General features: G+C 40.6%; 1 protein-coding gene across 2 annotated transcripts in view; it reads right to left on the bottom strand.

The window, feature by feature from the left end:
- The window catches only part of Pcca (propionyl-CoA carboxylase subunit alpha), a 329,396-nt gene that overhangs the window by 118,421 nt on the left and 191,355 nt on the right, over nucleotides 1-19,620 (bottom strand). For both annotated transcript variants that reach the window (XM_021182607.2, XM_029468862.1), the window contains one exon: nucleotides 17,256-17,358. In XM_021182607.2, the coding sequence (XP_021038266.1) occupies nucleotides 17,256-17,358 (103 nt within the window). The remainder of the gene's footprint in view (nucleotides 1-17,255; nucleotides 17,359-19,620) is intronic.

The following is a 19,620-nucleotide window of genomic DNA, read 5'->3' as shown; positions in this document are numbered from 1 at the left end:
ACCACAGATTCTTGGATGGGAACAAGACCCAAGAATGGTCTGTGAACTGTGGCACTGAAACAATAGTAAACTTCAATAGCCAAAGCTGATTTTATCTTTCCTTAAAGGCCAAGGTAATATGCAACATAAAAGTAACTTTTGAGCTTTTTTATAAAAAAACTTCTTGGATGTTAGCACCAAGATCTGAAATGCAAACCACGCGCTCCTGGATGGAAAGCCTCTGAGGCCCCCGAGCTTTCCCATCAGAGCACAGTGAATGTACGAGTACAGTCCTAGAAAATGTCACAACCCTCAGAGATGTAACTGGGATGTGGACGGAGAAGAGAAAAGATGCTAAGGTAGGGGGAGCATACTGGATCCTAGACATAGTAAGCAGAAGAGAGAAGAAAACATTATTGGGGGTAAGTGCAAGGAGCAAGCTATTCTATTGAAATGTGACATTTTGCAGCTAATTTCAAAAGTACTACTAGCTCAGCACACTTTAAAGTCATAATGTACTGTGAAGAGCATCTTTTTTTCAAGATGTTTACTGAGGAAAATGCAATGACCTGTGCCATGGGTAAAATAAGCCAGAGCAAGCACCACCTGCACTGTGACAAAATTGGCTTTGTTTTGTGATTGACACTGGTCCCATTTCCAGGTTCTGGGTGTAACCTCATATGGGCACTCACACAGGCCTTATACACAGGTTAGTGCCATCTTTTCAGTTCACTCACAAGCAAAATCTGGAAAGGCACAGCTGCTGTGGGAGTCTGAGAAGCAAGATCTATTCCACACATCTCATCTCGGATGGCCAGCCTAACCAGCCTGGTACAAAAGGAGCCTTGGTGGGGCCAGCTATGTTTGCTTAATAATAACAGTTGTATAAACATGAGGTCCTCTCAGTTAAAGGGAAACCAACATCAAAAAGCTGTAAAACACAGAACCCGAAACCCCTCTTTCTTTGAAGAAACCCGTTTGAAGCGAGGTGTTTCTAGTTATGGGTGAGTGGAATGAGAATTCAGCTGCAACAAGCGGACATCCAGTCCCAGGAAGGACTAATTAACTCCATGTGAGCAGCGGCATCTCAAGTCGCCTCACACATTTCAAAGAGAAGCCCTTGTCCGCCTTCTGCGAAGACATCAAAACACTCAGTGCAGCTGCTGCACATTGAGGCTCCATGACGATGATGTTGTTTTTATGGAATTCCAAGAGCTGAAAGAGTCATGCCAAGATTCAAAACTACCTCATCACTAAATCAGCGAGGGCACGACATTCCCACTCATCACCACTGGGAATCCCGTGCTAGCCCCCGGCCCCACTTAACAAAGCTTCTGGAAGGCCTCTAGAGGAAGATGGAAAGCCAACATTTAAAGTGCTGTACACACTTGATAGTGTGTGGCTAAAAACTCAAGAATTGACATGATAGCATATTTAACTTTTTTCTGAACCACCAAACCAGGATTTTGATATAAAGACTCTGGTAGTTGATGAAAGCCAACAGAAGGAGATAAGAACTTCAAAATCATCTTTAACAAAAATATTCTACTTAACAGCCTTTACTCAAGCTATGAAGTAGTAAGAGAAAGTTGTGGTGAGAATTTAGAACATTGTCCCAAAAGATTTAAGTACTCTTAATATTTTGCCCCTGAGGCTTCTCCTAACCTCATTACTGGTCATGGCAGGCACATGCAGTCAGATGGGGCAATCACATTTTTACATAAAGACCAACAGTAGATGGACAAGGCCACAAAGTAGAAAAAAATTCCAACCCACCCTCCCACATAAGGTGTAGATAGAGAGATAAACCAATGCCATTCATACAGCAGCTAAAAGTCAGCTGTCAGGCTCAGAGGCCAAGAACTTGCCTAATACATGCCAGAAGCTGAATTCAAACTCTAGCACAACAGGGAAAGGAGGAATGGATGGGTGGACAGTTGAATGGACAGATGAGTGGCAAGGCTTCACCAGCAAGAGAGCCTGGTCTCTGGGACTGCACTCACTCAGTCATCATGAGTACATCACTGGGCCACCTTCCTGCCCTTGTGTGCTCTTTCAAGTGAAGAACTGGCCTATAGAAGCTGGATTCTGGTCAGGTCTGCATACATCCTGTGGTGCTTTTCTTCAAACGTGAATTCAGGGAGGCACAGCTTAGTTTCAAATAAAACTTGGTTTCTAACACAACTAAAAATTTCTTTGCCACTTTCCCCTACTCTCCAAATTTGAGGCATCCCATGACAGATGAATAAATTAAAGCCAACTCAAAGGGAACTTTCCAGTATAGGATGAAAGCCTACACACAAGCACACATCTCTAGCACAGAGAGAAAGGCGAAGCGTAGCAAAGAGTAGGGCAGATGGTTTGCTGGCGTCATTACTTCAACACGGTCTGCAATATACACCAAATACTTCACAATTGGTAAGAGAAGTTACCCTATTATACAAAAAGGGAACTCAAAAAGTACAGTTTGCAATCAACTTGTGCGTTCAATTCCCATGAGTGCCAGCCAGGTACAGTCTGGCATAAGAAACACAAAGAGGATGAGGGTCCAGTTGCAGGGGAGAGTGCCTGCTTAGCACAAGACGTGGGCTCCAGCATAGCAAAGCAGTAAAACCTTTGAAAAACTTCACTAAAAAGTAAAGTGTGAAAATTAAAGTAGCTGAATGAAACAAAGTTCACAACGGCCTCCTAAAGTCAACGTTATAAGCCTGATGTACTCTACAGCATGTATGGAATGCAGTTTTTAAATGTCCTGAATATCAATGTTGTTGAATACATTTTGTAACTAAGTTAACCAAATATACAATACATATATAAGCACAAGCAGCTGTAACAGCTTCTAGAAGTTTGGGAAGCTCGCTCTATAGCCAAAGGGGTAGACATAAGCTACACCAAAATATGCACCTTGGCATATGGAATATTTTAAGCTTTAGGAATTATAGAAATCACAGGTGCCGGAAAGACTCTCTGACCTTCCCTGAAGCAAGTTGGGAGAGAGAGTTTCCTCACTGCAGAGGGGCAAGAGCATCCTTCTGTTGGAAGCGCTGCTTACTGCCCCCCATCTACCACCCTTAGTTGAAACAGCTCATCCTCTTGCAGTCCCCATGCCTCCCGACTTAAAGTCAGTCTAGAACTTTTCTTTGTCTCTTCATTATGAAATCTTCTGTGTCAGGCTCAAGTGCTTTTATATAAATGTGTGTGCTTTCCCCCTTGTTAACTTGCCTTTTGTTACAGGGGCCCAGCTGAGGCTTAGAAGGAAAAGATACATTTTCTCTACCACAATGGGCTGCAGAAAAAAACTCTAGATAAGCAGGTGATTTACTCAGAGGAGCCAGCTGCCACAAGAACACCGTTTTCTCCTTCTCACATGAAGTCTTTACACATGGGACCAATTCTGTCAATTAATTTTTTGGTAACTTTCCAGATGCTCTGATGTCTAAATATAGTATTAATCTGCATTTTCTTTGCTGGTTACTTTTTTCCACTTGTACAATCAAAACTAATTAGCTTGAATATAATATTCTCCAGATTTGACTTTTAAAAGATGGAAATCCTGTTCTTTTTTAAATTGTTATTTATTATTATCGTGTGAGTGTGGGTGCACATGTACTGGATACACATGTGGAAGTCAAAGCAATTTTCAGGCATCAGTTCCCTCTTCCCACCATAGCATAAGAGATCAAACTCAGGTCACCTGATAAGGTTTGCACAGCAAGCACTCCAAACCCCGAAATCACATTCTTTATGGAAGACAAAAACTTTTAGGTTTTTTTTTTTCTAAAAAACAAAATCCAATACCATAAAACATCAAGGCCACTGAGATGGTTTAACAAGTAAAGATCCTTAATTCCACACCTGATGATCTGAGCTCAATCCCCAGGACCTCCTAGGTGGGAAGGAGAGGACCAACTCCCTCAAGGAGTCCTCTGACCCTTTTACAATCTCCCATGAGATACATGTGCTCACAACACATAAATACACATTTAAACCTTTAGATTAACACATTTACTTTGTCCTTTTTATTGTTTTAGAGTATGAAGAAATTTGAAATATCAAAATGTCTTAGTTAGGGTTGCTATGATGAAAAGCAACTTGGGAGGAAAGGGTTTATTAGGTTGACACTTCCATAGCATTGTCCACCATTGAAAGGAAGCCAGGACACACTTGAAACACAGCTTATTGCAGAATCTCAGGAAACACTTCCCAGAAGATTTCACCCCAATGATGCTGGGCTATTCCTAATCATTGCTAATCTCTCAGGTCCCAGCTGACCAGCAGCAATGTCAGTAAGGCACACATTTCACACCAGTAGTGCTAGTCTTTTGGTGATAACAGCTGACTCCTCAGCCCCAGCTGATCAGAACCACAAAACCTTAATTCAAAATAGCAAATGGCCCCCAACAGAGTCTTTAAACTTCCCTCTGAAACTTCACAAACCAGGCTTCCATCTTGTGCACTGCTCTCAACATTCTTGTCTCCCAAGCTCCTACAGAACAGTCCACTAAACTCTCAACACTCAATGGCTTTTCTAGCCCAAAATTCCAAAGTCCATCCACAATCCTTCCAAATGCAACATGGTCAGGTCTGTAACAGCAATATCCCATAATCCTGGTACTAACTTGTCTTAGTCAGGGTTTCTATTGTTTTGAGGAACACCATGACCAAAAAGCAAGTTGAGGGGATGAAAGGGTTTGTTTGGCTTACATTTCCATGTCACAGTTCATCATCAAAGAAAGTCAGGCCAGGAACTCAAATAAGGCAGGATCCTAGAGGCAGGAGCTGATGCTAAGGCCATAGAGAGGTGCTGCTTACTGGCTTGTTCAGGCTACTTTCTCATAGAACCCAGAACCACTAGCCCACCCACAATGGGCTGGGTCCTCCCCCATCAATCACTAATTAAGAAAATTACCTATAGGTTTAGATCTTATGTATATTTTCTTCATTGAGGTTTCTACTTTTCAAATGAGTTTAGTTTGTATCAAATTGACATAAAACTATCTAGCACACAAAGAATATAAGGTTGTGGCTTTTTTCCCCCCAATAATGTGTGTGAGTGTATATCTGTATAAAGATATGTATACATGAGTGCAGTTGCTCTGCAAGGCCAGCAGAGGCCAGCAGATACCCTAGAGCTGGAGTTAGCAAGTGGTTGTGCGCGGCCTAATGTGGGTGCTGGAAATAGCCTCCAGTCTTCTCTAAGAGCAGTATGTGCTCTTAACTACTGGGCATCTCTCCATTCCTGACAAGTGTGCTCACCATACCCTTTCAGTAACCTAAAGTTATTTAAGTATTTTATAATTCTAAACATATTTCATTTTGGAGTTTGTCTTCAAAAGTGATTACATGATACTCTATAAAAATGCATTTGAAGGGGATGAAAGACAACTCTCCGGGTGCTTGCTGTGGCCAGGCATAGCCACCTGAGTCTGATCCCAGAACCTACATGGAAAGAGGAAACTCACTTCTAAAAATTGTCTTCTGGCTCCCATACCACCACTGTGGGATATATACAGAGACAGACAGGCAGACAGACAGGCACACACACACACACACACACACACACACACACACAGTAACTATAAAATAACTAAGTTCATCTCACCATGGTAAGGTAAAATACACTGTCGGGAGCTAACCTATTAAGCTCTAATAAACTTTGCTAATAACAATGTTGAAATTTTAATTAAATATGAAAGATCCATATACTTTTCAATGTAAATATTTTTCAAAACTTCCAGAGCTGACAGGATAGCTTGATGACACTGATTTCCACAGCATGTGTGAGGTCCTGAATTACCCACAGCAACCAAGTAAGTTTACTAAAAATACAACAGTAATCAAAACATGTCATTTTTACAACATATTAATTTAAACACTGTTTTTGTTGGTCAGTATCATTCTCTACAACATACCTAATATATTTTGCATATAAGAGATGACCAAGATGATAAATAACTTTAGAATAAAATAGAAACCCATAGCTTAAATTGCTGTCAGGTTGTGCTGTGTTTACCCACACACACACCTGTCCTCTGGCACAGGGACAAACCTCCTGTCCAAGATCTAAGCACACAACTCATGCTGCACCCACTCCTGAACCAGAAGCTCAGAGGATGCTGCACCTCAGCCTCTTTTGTGGAAGTCATTTCTCTCCAGTGTCAAGCAGCACTTCACGGCCACCACGCTCCTCCTGTTAGTCCTCTCCATCAGAGCAGCCTCCAGGAGGATTGACTGACATTTCCCCTCACCTCCACCTCCACCTCCTCCAAGCTCTCCCCACCTCTTAATCTTCAAACATTTCTTCCTTGTGGCCTCACTATTCACCTTAAGAAAGCCCCACGTCCTACCTGAGCACTAAGATGTGTGTTCTTTCACATCCAACTCACCTTTCTTACGAGTCACTCATGCACACTCTTCCTATCTCAACTTCAATATTCCATCTTGTCTTGATGACACCATTGACATGGGCACAGTTCAGTCTTCCTTCTTCTGCCGCTGCTTCAATGCTTTGAACCAGGGTGCTCTGGTTCTTTACATTGCTTTTTGTCCAGTATTCCCTATCCCTTGTTGACATCTTTGGTGGACCACAGGTCCGACACCTCCTTGGCCTCTCCTCTATTTCCCATCCTTCAACTTGTTTCTGTGCAACTGAGAGTCAAACTTCTACTGCACACTCCCTTGGGCCAAAGAACTTCACTCACAACCACCCAGTGGACAATGCCAGGTTCTTTCAACAGGTCTGCAGTCACCTTCATTATCTCTGATCCCTCTGCACACATTTTAGCAAGTGTCACTGTCATTCAGCCAGCTGACAGATACCCTGAGCTCCTCTTTGTCTTCATCACAGAGCTGTACTGAGATGGCTTACAGCATGAACTCAAGAACCAGAGCCAGATTCTCATCTCAATGCCTACTTACCCCTAACTTCTGATGCTGGAAAGGCTGTTACTGTCTGTGTACCTCAACATCCTTCCACAAGACCCACACCTCCTCCATGCACAGCCCTCCCCAACTCCAATCATGCCTTTCTAACTTATTCCTTAGAAGGGAAACACAGTGGTCTTTCTAACCCAGATCACTGTCAGGTGTCCTGAAGAAAAGCTTTCTGTGGTCTCTACTGCCTTTCAGACCAATCCCAAAGGCCCACAAGCTCAAGTGGTATCCACAGGTGTGAGGGAGGCTGTTTAATCCCACCTCCTTTGGCCCCAGATGCCACATGTACACATATACACAGTTTCATCCATTCCCTCAATTTAATTCTCTTTATACATTTTACATAAGCCCTAAAGATTGTGACCTCATCCCCTGTGCCACCAACCACCCTTTTGCAGGTCTCAAGCTGGCTGGCTTTCCTTTGAAATCCCACACCCATGTTCATGTCCAGGTTTGAGGAGCCCCTATCTGTTCTCCATGGCACCCACTCTCTCTGTCATCATTCATATGCCTGTCAGCCTCAACAGAGCTAACAAGTCAGCTATATCACCTGTCTTGATGACCACTGTTTCTATTCTCTATGTCACAGGACACAGTAACCAATGGTGACAATCACTGCAACTATGATGATGACAGAACGATAACAGTGTATCTGGTGGCTGAGTCACTCAAGGGCATTTCAACAGATGGTTTCCATGTTCATTTAATTTGTAAAGAAGCTTGAGATGCAAAAATATAATATGAAAATGGAGCCAAGAATGGTGATGACCCCTGTAATCTCAGCACAAAGGGAACTTATAGATTTGCTCAAGTTTAAAGCCACCCTGGGCTACACAGTGAGACCCTGTCTCAAAAAAAAAACAAAAAAAACAAAAAAAATGTGATGAAAAATATATACATAAGCAAAATTAACAAAATAATTGTTAATATTTTTATTGTTAAAATTCAGTCACTATCTAAAGATACAACCATACTACTGCATATATTTTATAACAGTTATAAATTTAAATGACCTGAACTAAAGCTGGATATCTTGTGTCAACATTAAGCATTTTACCTGAAATTAAATACTTCAGAGAGTGTCAGAAACCTGAACATAATACTAAAACCCAGCTGAAGTCTTAATCACAGTATTTGCCAACTCTAATACGGTAACCACCAACCCCACTTAGTGCTTTTCATCTCCAGAGTAGTAGGAACTGAAGGTCTATAGCTTATTTTTGTTCCTCACTTAGCACCATAACAAGCAACTTGGCTCTTAAGCGCCACATGCCTGAGCCATTTAAGAGGGTGCAGGTGCAGCCCTGCTCCCAATTAGACGGGCAATTTTCCAGATTACATGGGCAGGAGCCTCACATTTTTATGAAAATTCAGGCTTCTGGCTGAAAAGCAGATTATGATACCCACTGGAAAGGCTACATTTAAAATATAAACAGATCAAGCTGTGCGAGTTACTCTTCAGGCTTGATTTTTCCACAGCCTTGTTTATCTGACCCTCTTCATCAGATATCAAGCTGACTTGGCTGTGTCTGATTTGAAAAGATATTTGTTGGCTTGTTGGATCTCAGGGTATGAAGTGACAGTGGTACAGAAAGTGACTTTGGGACCTCCTTCCTTAAGCCACTCTACTCCCTAAAATACTCGAGGTCTTTCACAATCAGTAAAGCTATGAATTCTGGGAGCCTGAAAGCAATCTTCAGAGTGCTATCAGCAAGCAAGCATCTCTTGAGATGTTTCTACACCTAAGAAGAAAAGGGGGGGGGCATCACAGAGAGGAACCAAACATGTTTTCACTTTCTCCAACTACTCTGTGGTCTGTAGAATCTACTTGCAATTTCAGAGTTCCAGCTGAAGACAGTTCAGAAACTACGCTTTGTGGTCCTATGCCCATGCCCAGTCACTCTCCAATGAGCCAGAAATGTATCTGAGCACTTATCTGGGTAGCCTAGGCATTGTATGGAGCCATGCAGCTGGCTTCCCAACATCAGGGCAACAACTACAGTTACCACATTGTTGTGTCTGCTTATTATGTGACCAGAATGTCTTCGGAAGACATTGGTTCGGAAGACATTGTGGCTTCTTCCAAAGACATTCTGGTCACATAATAAGCAGACACAACCCCCTATCACTACCCTGCTCAAGACAGAATCTCACTGTCCAGCCTGGGTTGGCTTGGTACTCATGAGATGTGCCTGCCCTGCCTCCCAACTCCTGAAATTAAAGGCATGTACCACCACACCAGTCCTAACATACTCTCTTTCTACTAAAGAATATACTTTGCCTTTACTACTTAATGAAACAGCATGTAAAACGGATTCACAATCATTTTTTATCAGCTGCACAGGATGTCAGTGTTCTGACATTGCCACAGATATTTAACTATCAACACACTCAACCTTTGAGCTGTTTGAATTCTCTGCAGTTACAAACAATACTGCTATGGATACTCTCTTATACTCCCTACATTTGAACATAAATTGAGGTGACACTTTGGGTTTATGTGTGTTGGTCGGTTGGGTGATTTTGAGACAAGGACTTGCTGTGTAGCCCAACCTGATTGTGGATAAATGTTGCTTCTTGCCTACTCATGAGTGTTGGGATTATCAGTGTGCCCCGAACACCTGACTAGGAGACTCCCCCTGTCCAATTGCTTCCTGTGTGTTTTATATCAAGGCACCTATAACATATCAGCATTTATTTTCATTTCTGTATATGAAGATGGCTTCTGTCCATCATCTCACCCTGAGCTGGCCTGAAGATGGTGGTCATTGTTCTCACTGTGCAGGAGCCAATCACACACTCAAAAAAAAGATCAAAACAAAAACAGGCCACAGGCAATGTCTCCTGATAAATATCTTGAAAAAGGAAAAAATGATTAATTTTCTACTAATATTTTCAATTGGAAGAATTTTTTTCAAGAAAATTCATTTTGCTGAATAAATTTCATGTTACACGATGCATTTAGTAAAAATTCGCTGTCAGAAAATAATTTCTTCCAAATGTAGCTTTTCAAATTCTGCTTCGTTTAGAATCTGTTTGTACTTTTCGCACACACACACACACACAGTCTGACAAGTAGTTCACATGATCATAGCATTTAGTTCACATTAAAGGAAGAACAGAAGTAAAAAGTTTAAGTATGTCGGCTAACTTAAAAACCTGATCTTGATTTTCTATTACATGCAAAAGTCATCTCCCTGGACCAGATCACACCATTTGGTCTTCTACAGGAAGTACAATGTTTCTTCATTTGTCATACATAGATTTGAGTTGTAAATACTTTTTTTAAATGTTGAGAAAGCTAAAAGTTGTCATAAATTCTAATAGTTAACTGGCCTTATTTACTAATGTCATTGTCATGGCCCAAGGCCTTTCTAAAATCTGCCAAAAATGTTTATCAGTGCATGTGTCAATAGCTCATTTCTAGAAGGATATGAAAGCCACAGTAGCTACATCCCTCAGCATTTCCCTCTATTATAAAGGGACAGAGATGGGATGACCTTGCTAAAGACATTTTTGATTCCTTGGTTGATGCTCACATTTTTAAAAACTGGCAAGGGGGCTGGAGAGATGGCTATGTGGTTAAGAGTACTGGCTGTTCTTTCAGAAAACCCAAGTTAAATTCCCAGCACCCACATGGTGGATCACAACCATCCAGTTTCAGGTGTGACTCTCCCTAAAGTACCAGGGTGCAAGACATACATACATACATGCAGGCAAAACACCATACACATAAAATAAGACTAAAGTCTTTTTCAAAAAAATGGTCTTATTTTTTTTTTAAATCACTTAATAGGCATCCTAAGTTCATCCAATTAATGTCCGGATTTTACAATGGCATCTTACAAAACTGCTCACAGGGCTCTGCTTTAAAACCAAATTTCCAAAATGCTCTTCAAATATAAAAACAAGCTGGTGGAATGTCTTCCTAGTTCAGAAGTCTAGACATATGTAGTGGTGGAGCAAAGGGGGAAAGGTTGGTTATATCAGAGAAGGAAAATACCACACAAGGAGTATGCAATTGTTTCTTATTATGCATCCATATGTAATTATTATTTTTATCCTTTTGTTCATCACTGTATCTTTTCTTTGTGAAGAAAAATACAGGGTGGTAATTGAAATGATATGATTACTCTACAACATTTCCCTCCCTCCACCACAGGCATCCAAAGATAAGATCATTTTGAATCAACCATAATGAACATTATTAAGAAAACAAAATGAGAGTTTAAACTCTTTAGGTATGAATGCTCTTGTCAAACCTCAAAAGACTCTGAAAAAATATAATTACTTGTATAAAATTCATGTAATCATTGCTAAAAATCATTATCATAATATTAACATTTATAAGTAGTAGCAAGGTTTATAAATACTTTTTAAAAAGTAATGGAGTGCTAGTGAGATGGCTCAGAGGATAAAGCTGCATTCCAGCAAGCCTGGGGACCTGATTTCTGTCACAGGGGCCCACATGGTAGAATGAGAGAAGCCAATGCTGTGCTCTAGCATGGGTGTGCCCACAAATGCTAGCTCAAGCTAACACACCACACACACACACACACACACACACACACACACACACACACACGCTTTTAAACTTGTGTGTGGTGGTAAGGGTTAAGTTCAGGACAGCATGCTTGCTAGGTGGGTATTTGGTCTGAGTTGTATCTCTAGCCAAAGATATAAAGGCACAATAGCTACCTCTTCTCAGATCACTAACCCTCACATTACCAATGCTGTGTCCATGGTCCAGCAGAGTTAAATCATCTACTCCTTTATGACTCTGAGCCTGAGCTTCTGAACTTCTCTGTGCCCAGCAGCATTTACACATCAGGGGAACTCTAAGAACTAAATGAGTGAGGCATGTGCAGTGCCATCCATAGGGCAGCATGAGGTCTTCGCAAAAACAGATCCAGGTAAGCATTTGTTTCAGCAAAGCATCTATGAATAGGCTAACCTAACTTTACAAACCACAATATAACTACAAACCACTGTGAGCACAGATAAGAGTAAAATTAAGAAAACATAGAGTAAGGAATTAGGGCTGGCAAGATGGTTAAGGACAAAATGAACTTGCTATACTAGGCTGATGACCTATGTTCAACCCTGGGAAGCCACCGTGGAAGGACACTAGTAACAGGAGAGAGCCAAGTCCTGAAAGTTGTCCCTGACCTCCATGCACTGTGCACTCCCCTACAATAACAATAATTAAATTTAAATTTAAACAAACAAACAAACATACAAAAAAAAACAGGACTAATGAGATAGCTCACTGGATGAAAGTTCTTGATGCCAGGCCTGACCATCTAAGTTCAATACCTAGGACCCAAAGAGTGGAGAGAACCAACTCCCAAAAGTTGAACTACACACACACACTTGAATTTGTTTTATAAGGTGTAGGTTGGTTGGGGGTTGGTGAAGTGACTCAGCTGGTCAGGGCGCTTCCCAGGCCTGACGACTTGATTTTTGACTCCTGGGACCCACACGGTGAAGGAGAAAACCAGCGCCCATGACCTGCCCTCTGACGTCCACATATTTGAGTGAACACACAAAGCAAATAAGTGAAATGTAATAATCTTTAAGAAATTAAACTTCCTACATAGTAAGGATATCTCTGGGGATCTGGAGAGATGGCTCAAAGGTTAAGAACACTGGTTGCTCTTTCAGAGGATTTATATTCAATTCCTAGCACCCAAATGGTTGCTCATGTCCCTCTGTAACTCCAGTTCCAGGAGGCTGGACACTCTCTTTTGACCTCTGTGAGCATCAGACATGCACATGGTGCACACACACACACACACACACACACACACATTAAACGCTAAAGAGGGGTATTTGACTTTCAACACTTTTTTTCTCTCACACTCCAGTGTGGTTTTCTAGCTATGATGGGAACCAAGTCCCTGCTCACACTTTGTGAGTGTGCTCTAAGTTGTCACTGGTAAACTCACATGTGAGTGTGCTCTAAGTTGTCACTGGTAAACTCACATGTGAGTGTGCTCTAAGTTGTCACTGGTGAACTCACATGTGAGTGTGCTCTAGGTTGTCACTAGTAAACTCACATGTGAGTGTGCTCTAGGTTGTCACTAGTAAACTCACATGTGAGTGTGCTCTAGGTTGTCACTGGTAAACTCACATGTGAGTGTGCTCTAGGTTGTCACTGGTAACACCTCCCAAACACTTCCTCTTCCTGCACACACTTCCCTTTGTTCAGGCAGCTGGAAGGTTTTTTTTGGTTCACTTTTAATTTTTTTAAATTTATTCCATCTTACCCTCCCCTCCACTCCTCTCAGTTCCCACATGACCTCTCCTCTCCACCAGAGCCATTGTTCCTCCAGTTCCCTTCAGAAAAGAGTAGACATTCTAGGGATATCAACTGAACATATCATAACAAGATGCAATAAGACTAGGCACAAACAAATCCACATATCAAGGCTGGGCAAGACAACCCAGTAGGAGGAAAAGGGTTCCAAGGCAGAGTCAGATTCCCTGGACTTACACGTTAGGAATCTCAAAAAACAACAAAACAAACAAAACAGCAAGCTACACAACTATAACATGTGCAGAGAACTTAGTGCAGACCCATTCAGGTTCCATGATTTCAGTCTCTGTGAGCCCCCAATGAGCCCTGTTTAGTTGATTTTGTGGGCTATCTTCTCCTGGTGTCCTCAGCCCCTCTGGTTCCTATAATCCTTCCTCCCTTTCTTCTGTGAAGTTCCCTGAGCTCTGCTTAATGTTTGGCTCTAGGTCTCTGATCTGCTCCTATCAGCTGTCAGAAAAAGCCTCGGGTGATGATTGGTCTTGACATAGATCTATGAGTATAGCAGAATATCTTAGGATAGAGTTCTTAGACTACAATTAATAGGCCAAAGAATATGAATCTTTTATGAATGTCATCAAATTATTTTGCAGAAAGGCTAAATGAATACATACACTCACTTTTAATTCACCATTGTGATGCTGCCATCTGGTCCCATAACTAGTATTTGAAAATTTTGATATGATTTAAAGTTTGAATGTGTCCAGTATAGTAATAAGGACACAAGTACTTAAGTGAATACACAAGACAGAGCTAGGCCAAGGTTCCATACACCCCAGATGTTTAACCCTCTGAGAAATTCCAAGGCACCACAAACAGAACATGCGGGTGTTAGTTTCTCTGCTTCTAGCTCCTGACAGCGACCTGGGCAAGAAGAAAGTTTTTGTACTCAACAGTTTTGATTTGTTCTTCCTGGAAGCATTGTGGTACAAGACATGCTTGTCACATGCTACTGACGGGCTATAGTCTCTGGAATGTTCTCAAGAGTCCTCACTCATTTTAAACTGGAATTTCTTGTCTTTTCCCTATTAAGGGTGGTCTTTATATCTTTTCAACACATGATTTTATTCAGTGTTTAAGTGATTTTTGTGGGTTTGGCTTCATTTTTGTGTTGGTGTCTTTTGACATAAACATTTTAATTTTAATAAATGTTATTCATCCTTCCTGTGTTGCTTATGCTAGTAAAATATAGTAACATCTAAAGTCAGGAAGAGGGCTTAGCTCTTTCCTTTAGGGATTAAATTCATGTTGGCTAAATTTTGCATATTACCTTCAGTATGAGGAAGGAATCCAATCTCATTCATTGTATATGGATATCCCACCATTTGCAGAAAGGATTACCCATTCCTCTATTGAATCATTTTAGTGCCTCTATGGAGCATCACTTTGAAGTAGGGATGTGGCTCAGTGGTAGAGCACATGCTTTTTAGGTATAAAAGCCCTGGGTTCAGTACCCAGCACACACATCATCACCTCCTAAATGGAACCACTACATGTTTGCTTATCTTATGGCTTTGGGAACACCCCAAGTTCTCAGGACTACAAATGGTTAGAGAATTATTCCTACCCCAGTAATCAACTTGTCTGCCCTGATGTAAGGGTCTTACTCCAGTTCAGTACACCAAGGGTAAAAATGTGACTTATCCATTGTTTTAAAGATAATTTTGACAATCCTACATCTTTAAGCTTTCACATGAATTTAAGGGTCTGACAAAAATTTGGCTCAGTTCAGGAATTACAGGGAGTCTTTAGATCATAAGGAAGCAATGACTGTGTCTTTCTAACCAGTTCATAACCAGGAGGCTGTGTTCCTCCTTCATCCTTTTCCAAAGACTTGCACACCGCACCATGTGTGCTTCATGACTTGTGCATGTCACCATGTGTGCTTTACGATTTCTGTGTTGCACTTGTAGACTAATGGAACTGTTTTCCCTGTGGGGTTACCATTGCAAATGAGGAGATATTTAGCGGATTTGAGTTTGCAACCATGCAGAACTCACTTCTTCGTGATAGTTTCTTGGCTGATGCCTTCCAGTCTTCTACACCCAACCACACAGCAGCTAAAGATGGAGATTTTCACCACTCTCACATGATGGCACTTTGTTGAAGAGTGGCTCCACGGAACACCTCATGCTGCCATTCCAGAGTAGGCCTCTGCTGTTGATTTAATAGAGTGCAGGGCCTCATGCATACTAGGAACTGCTTTACCCCCAAACCCAGCCTTTTAAATTCTAATACAAATTGAATTGTATTAGATACAATATAACATATAACATGAAATTAGGAGGATGGAAGGGACTCTAATTTTAATTTAAATGAAGCGATTTTATGCTTTTTGAAAGTATTTTTGTTCTCTTAATAAAAGAAACTGAACTAAATTTAGGAAAATGAACTATAAAGAATTTAAAAGCACAAAGAGGACTGGGCGTGTGGAAGAGAACTAGGAAAAGTGGGGGAAGGCCGTAGGAAAGACAAAGAAATTTCAACAAAGTATGAATGACAGTATTAAAAGGAATGCCAGAACTTTATATGCTAACCTTAAAAATTAACTTTAAGGTTTTTAAGATAGTGGAAAATTATTCTCTAACCAGCAAAGCTAAGTATTATTTTGACCATTTAGATGTTTGTATTCATTAGTACAAAGATTAAATTAGTAAACCATGGGTAGCCTAGAGATTCTGGATATTTTTTGTAATGTTGGTTGATTGATAGCAGGGGTAAGGAATGGGGAGGAGTGCCTGCCATGGTATCTTGCTAGTGAGGCTAGAACCCTTACCCACTGAGCTGGCAGTCCAAACCTGGATATTCTTAAGTAGTAATTTGAAGAGTCTTTACAAAGGTTGCTGCCACTGGCCTGGTCGGAAAGATTATTTATTCCTAAGAATCACTTATGAGCAGTTAGTCAGGCAAACACCAGGCAAAACACTTAAAGTAAATGTGTTGTGCTCAGATGTCTGTCATTGAAGAACCACATTTCTAAGCTAGTTTGTTTACACATCAAAACCACTCAGACCTTTTCCTTCAAAATGAATGGTCTTCAAAATAAATTTAGTTCTTCATCTTTAAAGCATTGAACACACTAAGCTTTGTGTTTCTTGTGCTGTCCTAACCAGTTTTATATCATGTTGCATAAGAGAGAAGGAGAAAGACTTTGGAATCCAGAAAATTATTATAAGTCAAGTCAATTAATTTTCCTCATCTTGGAGCTCAATACTTTGAAAGACTAGATAGTATTCTCACTGTGTATGTTCATGGAGACTAAAAACCTCCCAAGCCCTTGGAGCCTCATCAGATTTAGAATGAAATTACATTATTTTGGTTTCCATTCTGCTCCAGTCTTCTGTCAAAAGTCATTTGTTTCCCCAAACAATATGTATCTCAAAGCAACTAAATCACAGAAGAGATTGTGGGTAAAGGGTTATCATGCTAACAATGCAGCCACTTTCTTGTTCATGAAAACACACAAAGCTACACTCTAATCAGCAAACCTTCAGTGTTTGCCCAGTGAACTTGAGTCACAGATTTTAGATGTATCATCCACACCATGGTATAAACACTTAAATCTGAGTGGCCTGTGCTCATTGTAGACCAGAATTTAAAATACTACAGTTCTGTCCTGGATGCTTCACAGAGATTTTATATTCCTCATAAGAAAAGGAATGGCACCAGGAGGTAAGCTTTTCTTCAAGAATATCACACAGGAATCCCAAGATGACACTATCTATCCAAGGCTTCTGGCCCCTAGCACATCCAGCACAGACTGGAGTGATAATTAATCACAAAACCAAACCTATGATTTTTCAATGAATACTAAAGAAAAGTGAACCAGGGAGTAGTTTAGAATGTGGCTAAATCCAGAAATGTGTTTCCTAATTAGCATAAAAGGATCAAAAGTCCCCTTTATATTCAGCTCATATAGACAAACATGAAGCTATGCTGCAGACTGTGAAGAGACACCAGAGAGGCTAAAAATGTTCTAAATTTGCCTAGATAATGGAAGATTACAAAAAAAACAAGCAAAACTCACAGTAAATGCCGGCCCATTGTTAGATGCCACGACAGTATGATCTTCGTCATGTAACTTTACCGAGAGCTCCCACTTAGCCACATCAGGCCTAATAACTGGTACTCTGAAGCAGAAAGAAAGAAAAAGAGTTAATTATATTTTATTCTCTATCAATAAACTAATTTCCTCTAACACTGATGTATGGAATAAGAGAGTTGAGGACCACACTTCACATTTCATTGCACTAAACCCACCCTTGGACTAAGCAGCTTCCAGATATAAATGGAGAGATTTTTAAAAGGCAGACACTCAAAAAACAACAGCCATCAGTCTGCTGTAATTGTGGAACCACTCCCTCTTCTGTGGGGGCATTCATGCCATCCTTGCCCCGTGTTCTGAACCTGAATTGTGGAATTGTGATAGTCCTTCATAAGTTACTCTTTTTTAAGTATTATTATTTTTTGCTAACTACTCAAGCTATTTTTCAATTACAGTAAAATAATCACGGTGACAAATGTGCTAAGTTTCTAAGACAGAAATTAATCAGTCAACATAACGTGGTGTAGGAACTTGGGGCTTGTTTGCTCTTCCTATTTGATACGACTAATAATGTAGTAAAGAATGAAGGTGGTGAGAGCTAAGAGAATAAAGGTGCTTCCATGGCCTGAGGACCTACATTCAGTCCCTGGAATCTACAGATAACAGGAGAGAAAGGATTCCAGGTTACTCTCTGACACTTCCCACCTCTGTACACACAGGCACATACATACACACAATAATAATAAAGTTTATTTCTTTAAAAAGAATGCTTTACTTGTAAAACTATATAGAATATTCCCCCATAGTGTGAAATTGGAAAAAAAAAACTACCTTAGCATATCAGCTAGACTAAAACCATGAAGAGAAAACTAAGCTTCAGTAAACTGTGTAACTTGCAACTTCATAAACACTAAGTGACTGGCACCATGCCATGGAACACCAGGCAGGGACAGTCATGGTTTCCATCTTGTGCACAGCCTATGTCTTCTGTCTTCTCTAGTCCTGGCTTTCCAGTAAGTCCTGGAATCCACCCAAGGCTGTCGAAGCTCTGAACAAAGCTAGTCTTATCATATAAATGTATGGTTGGTATTACATGGAGCAGAAAATGTAGGTCAAGCTACCAGGAAAGAAATACAAAATTTTCCTACAATTTTGTTTTAAAAAGTAAGGAGTTCAGAATTAAAACCTAGGGTCACACATTTATATTCTTCTTATCTTTGAAGTATTATTAACACTAGCACCTTTTAGTATCTAGGCTCTAGCTTCAGTCATGGACCTAAAATTAATATTGCAGGTTATATTTTCATTCAAGCCTCTCAAATTTCAAAAGAATGTATATTATCTGGTATTTTAAAAAAATCATAGTGATAACAACTGTGATGCTTAAGTCCCCTCTAGTTACAGGCTGGTGACGGGGGGGCTAACAGGTGAAGAGACTGTTTGTATTGGACAGGCCACTTCATATGTTTAATGATGACTATCTTAAATCCTACAAAAGAAAACAAGAGAAGCAAAAACCACTTGGAAGACACTGTTGGGTGATCAGAGGGCAGAGCTTCATAGAGAAGAGTGAGAGTAAGCAAGAGTTCCTAAGGACAAGGCCTGCAAGCATGGGAGGAGAGAAGAAAGGGAGGCAATGGCTATGTCAAGGCAGCAGGAGTGTTCCTGTGCCTACTGCCTCACTCCGCACCTGTATCCCATGGGCACTGTCACATCCATGTCTCCCCACTGGACTAAGGGGCTGAAAAAATGTTCAACATCCTTAATCATCAGGGAAATGCAAATCAAAACAACCTTGAGATTTCACCTCACTCCAGTCAGAATGGCTAAGATCAAAAATTCAGGTGACAGCAGATGCTGGCAAGGGTGTGGAGAGAGAGGAACACTCCTCCATTGCTGGTACGATTGCAAGCTTGTACAACCACTCTGGACCAGTCTGGCGGTTCCTCAGAAAGTTGGACATAGTACTACCAGAAGGTCCAGCAATACCTCTCCTGGGCACATAACCAGAAGATGTTCCAACTGATAATAAGAACACATGCTCCACTATGTTCATAGCAGCCATATTTATATTAGCCAAAAGCTAGAAAGAACCCAGATGTCTGTCAACAGAGGAATGGATACAGAAAATGTGGTACAGTTACTCAATGAAGTATTACTCAGTTATTACAAACAATGAATTTATGAAATTCTTAGACAAATGGATGTATCTGGAGGATATCATCCTTAGTGAGGTAACCCAATCACAAAAGAAGTCACTTGATATGCACTCACTGATAAGTGGATATTAGCCCAGAAACTTAGAATACCCAAGATACAATTTGAAAAACACAAGAAAATAAAAAAT

Source organism: Mus caroli, chromosome 14 (assembly GCF_900094665.2).
Source record: "Mus caroli chromosome 14, CAROLI_EIJ_v1.1, whole genome shotgun sequence".
NCBI lineage: Eukaryota > Metazoa > Chordata > Mammalia > Rodentia > Muridae > Mus > Mus caroli.
Note: the sequence above shows the minus strand (reverse complement) of the source record. Positions and strands in the feature narration are given on the sequence as shown.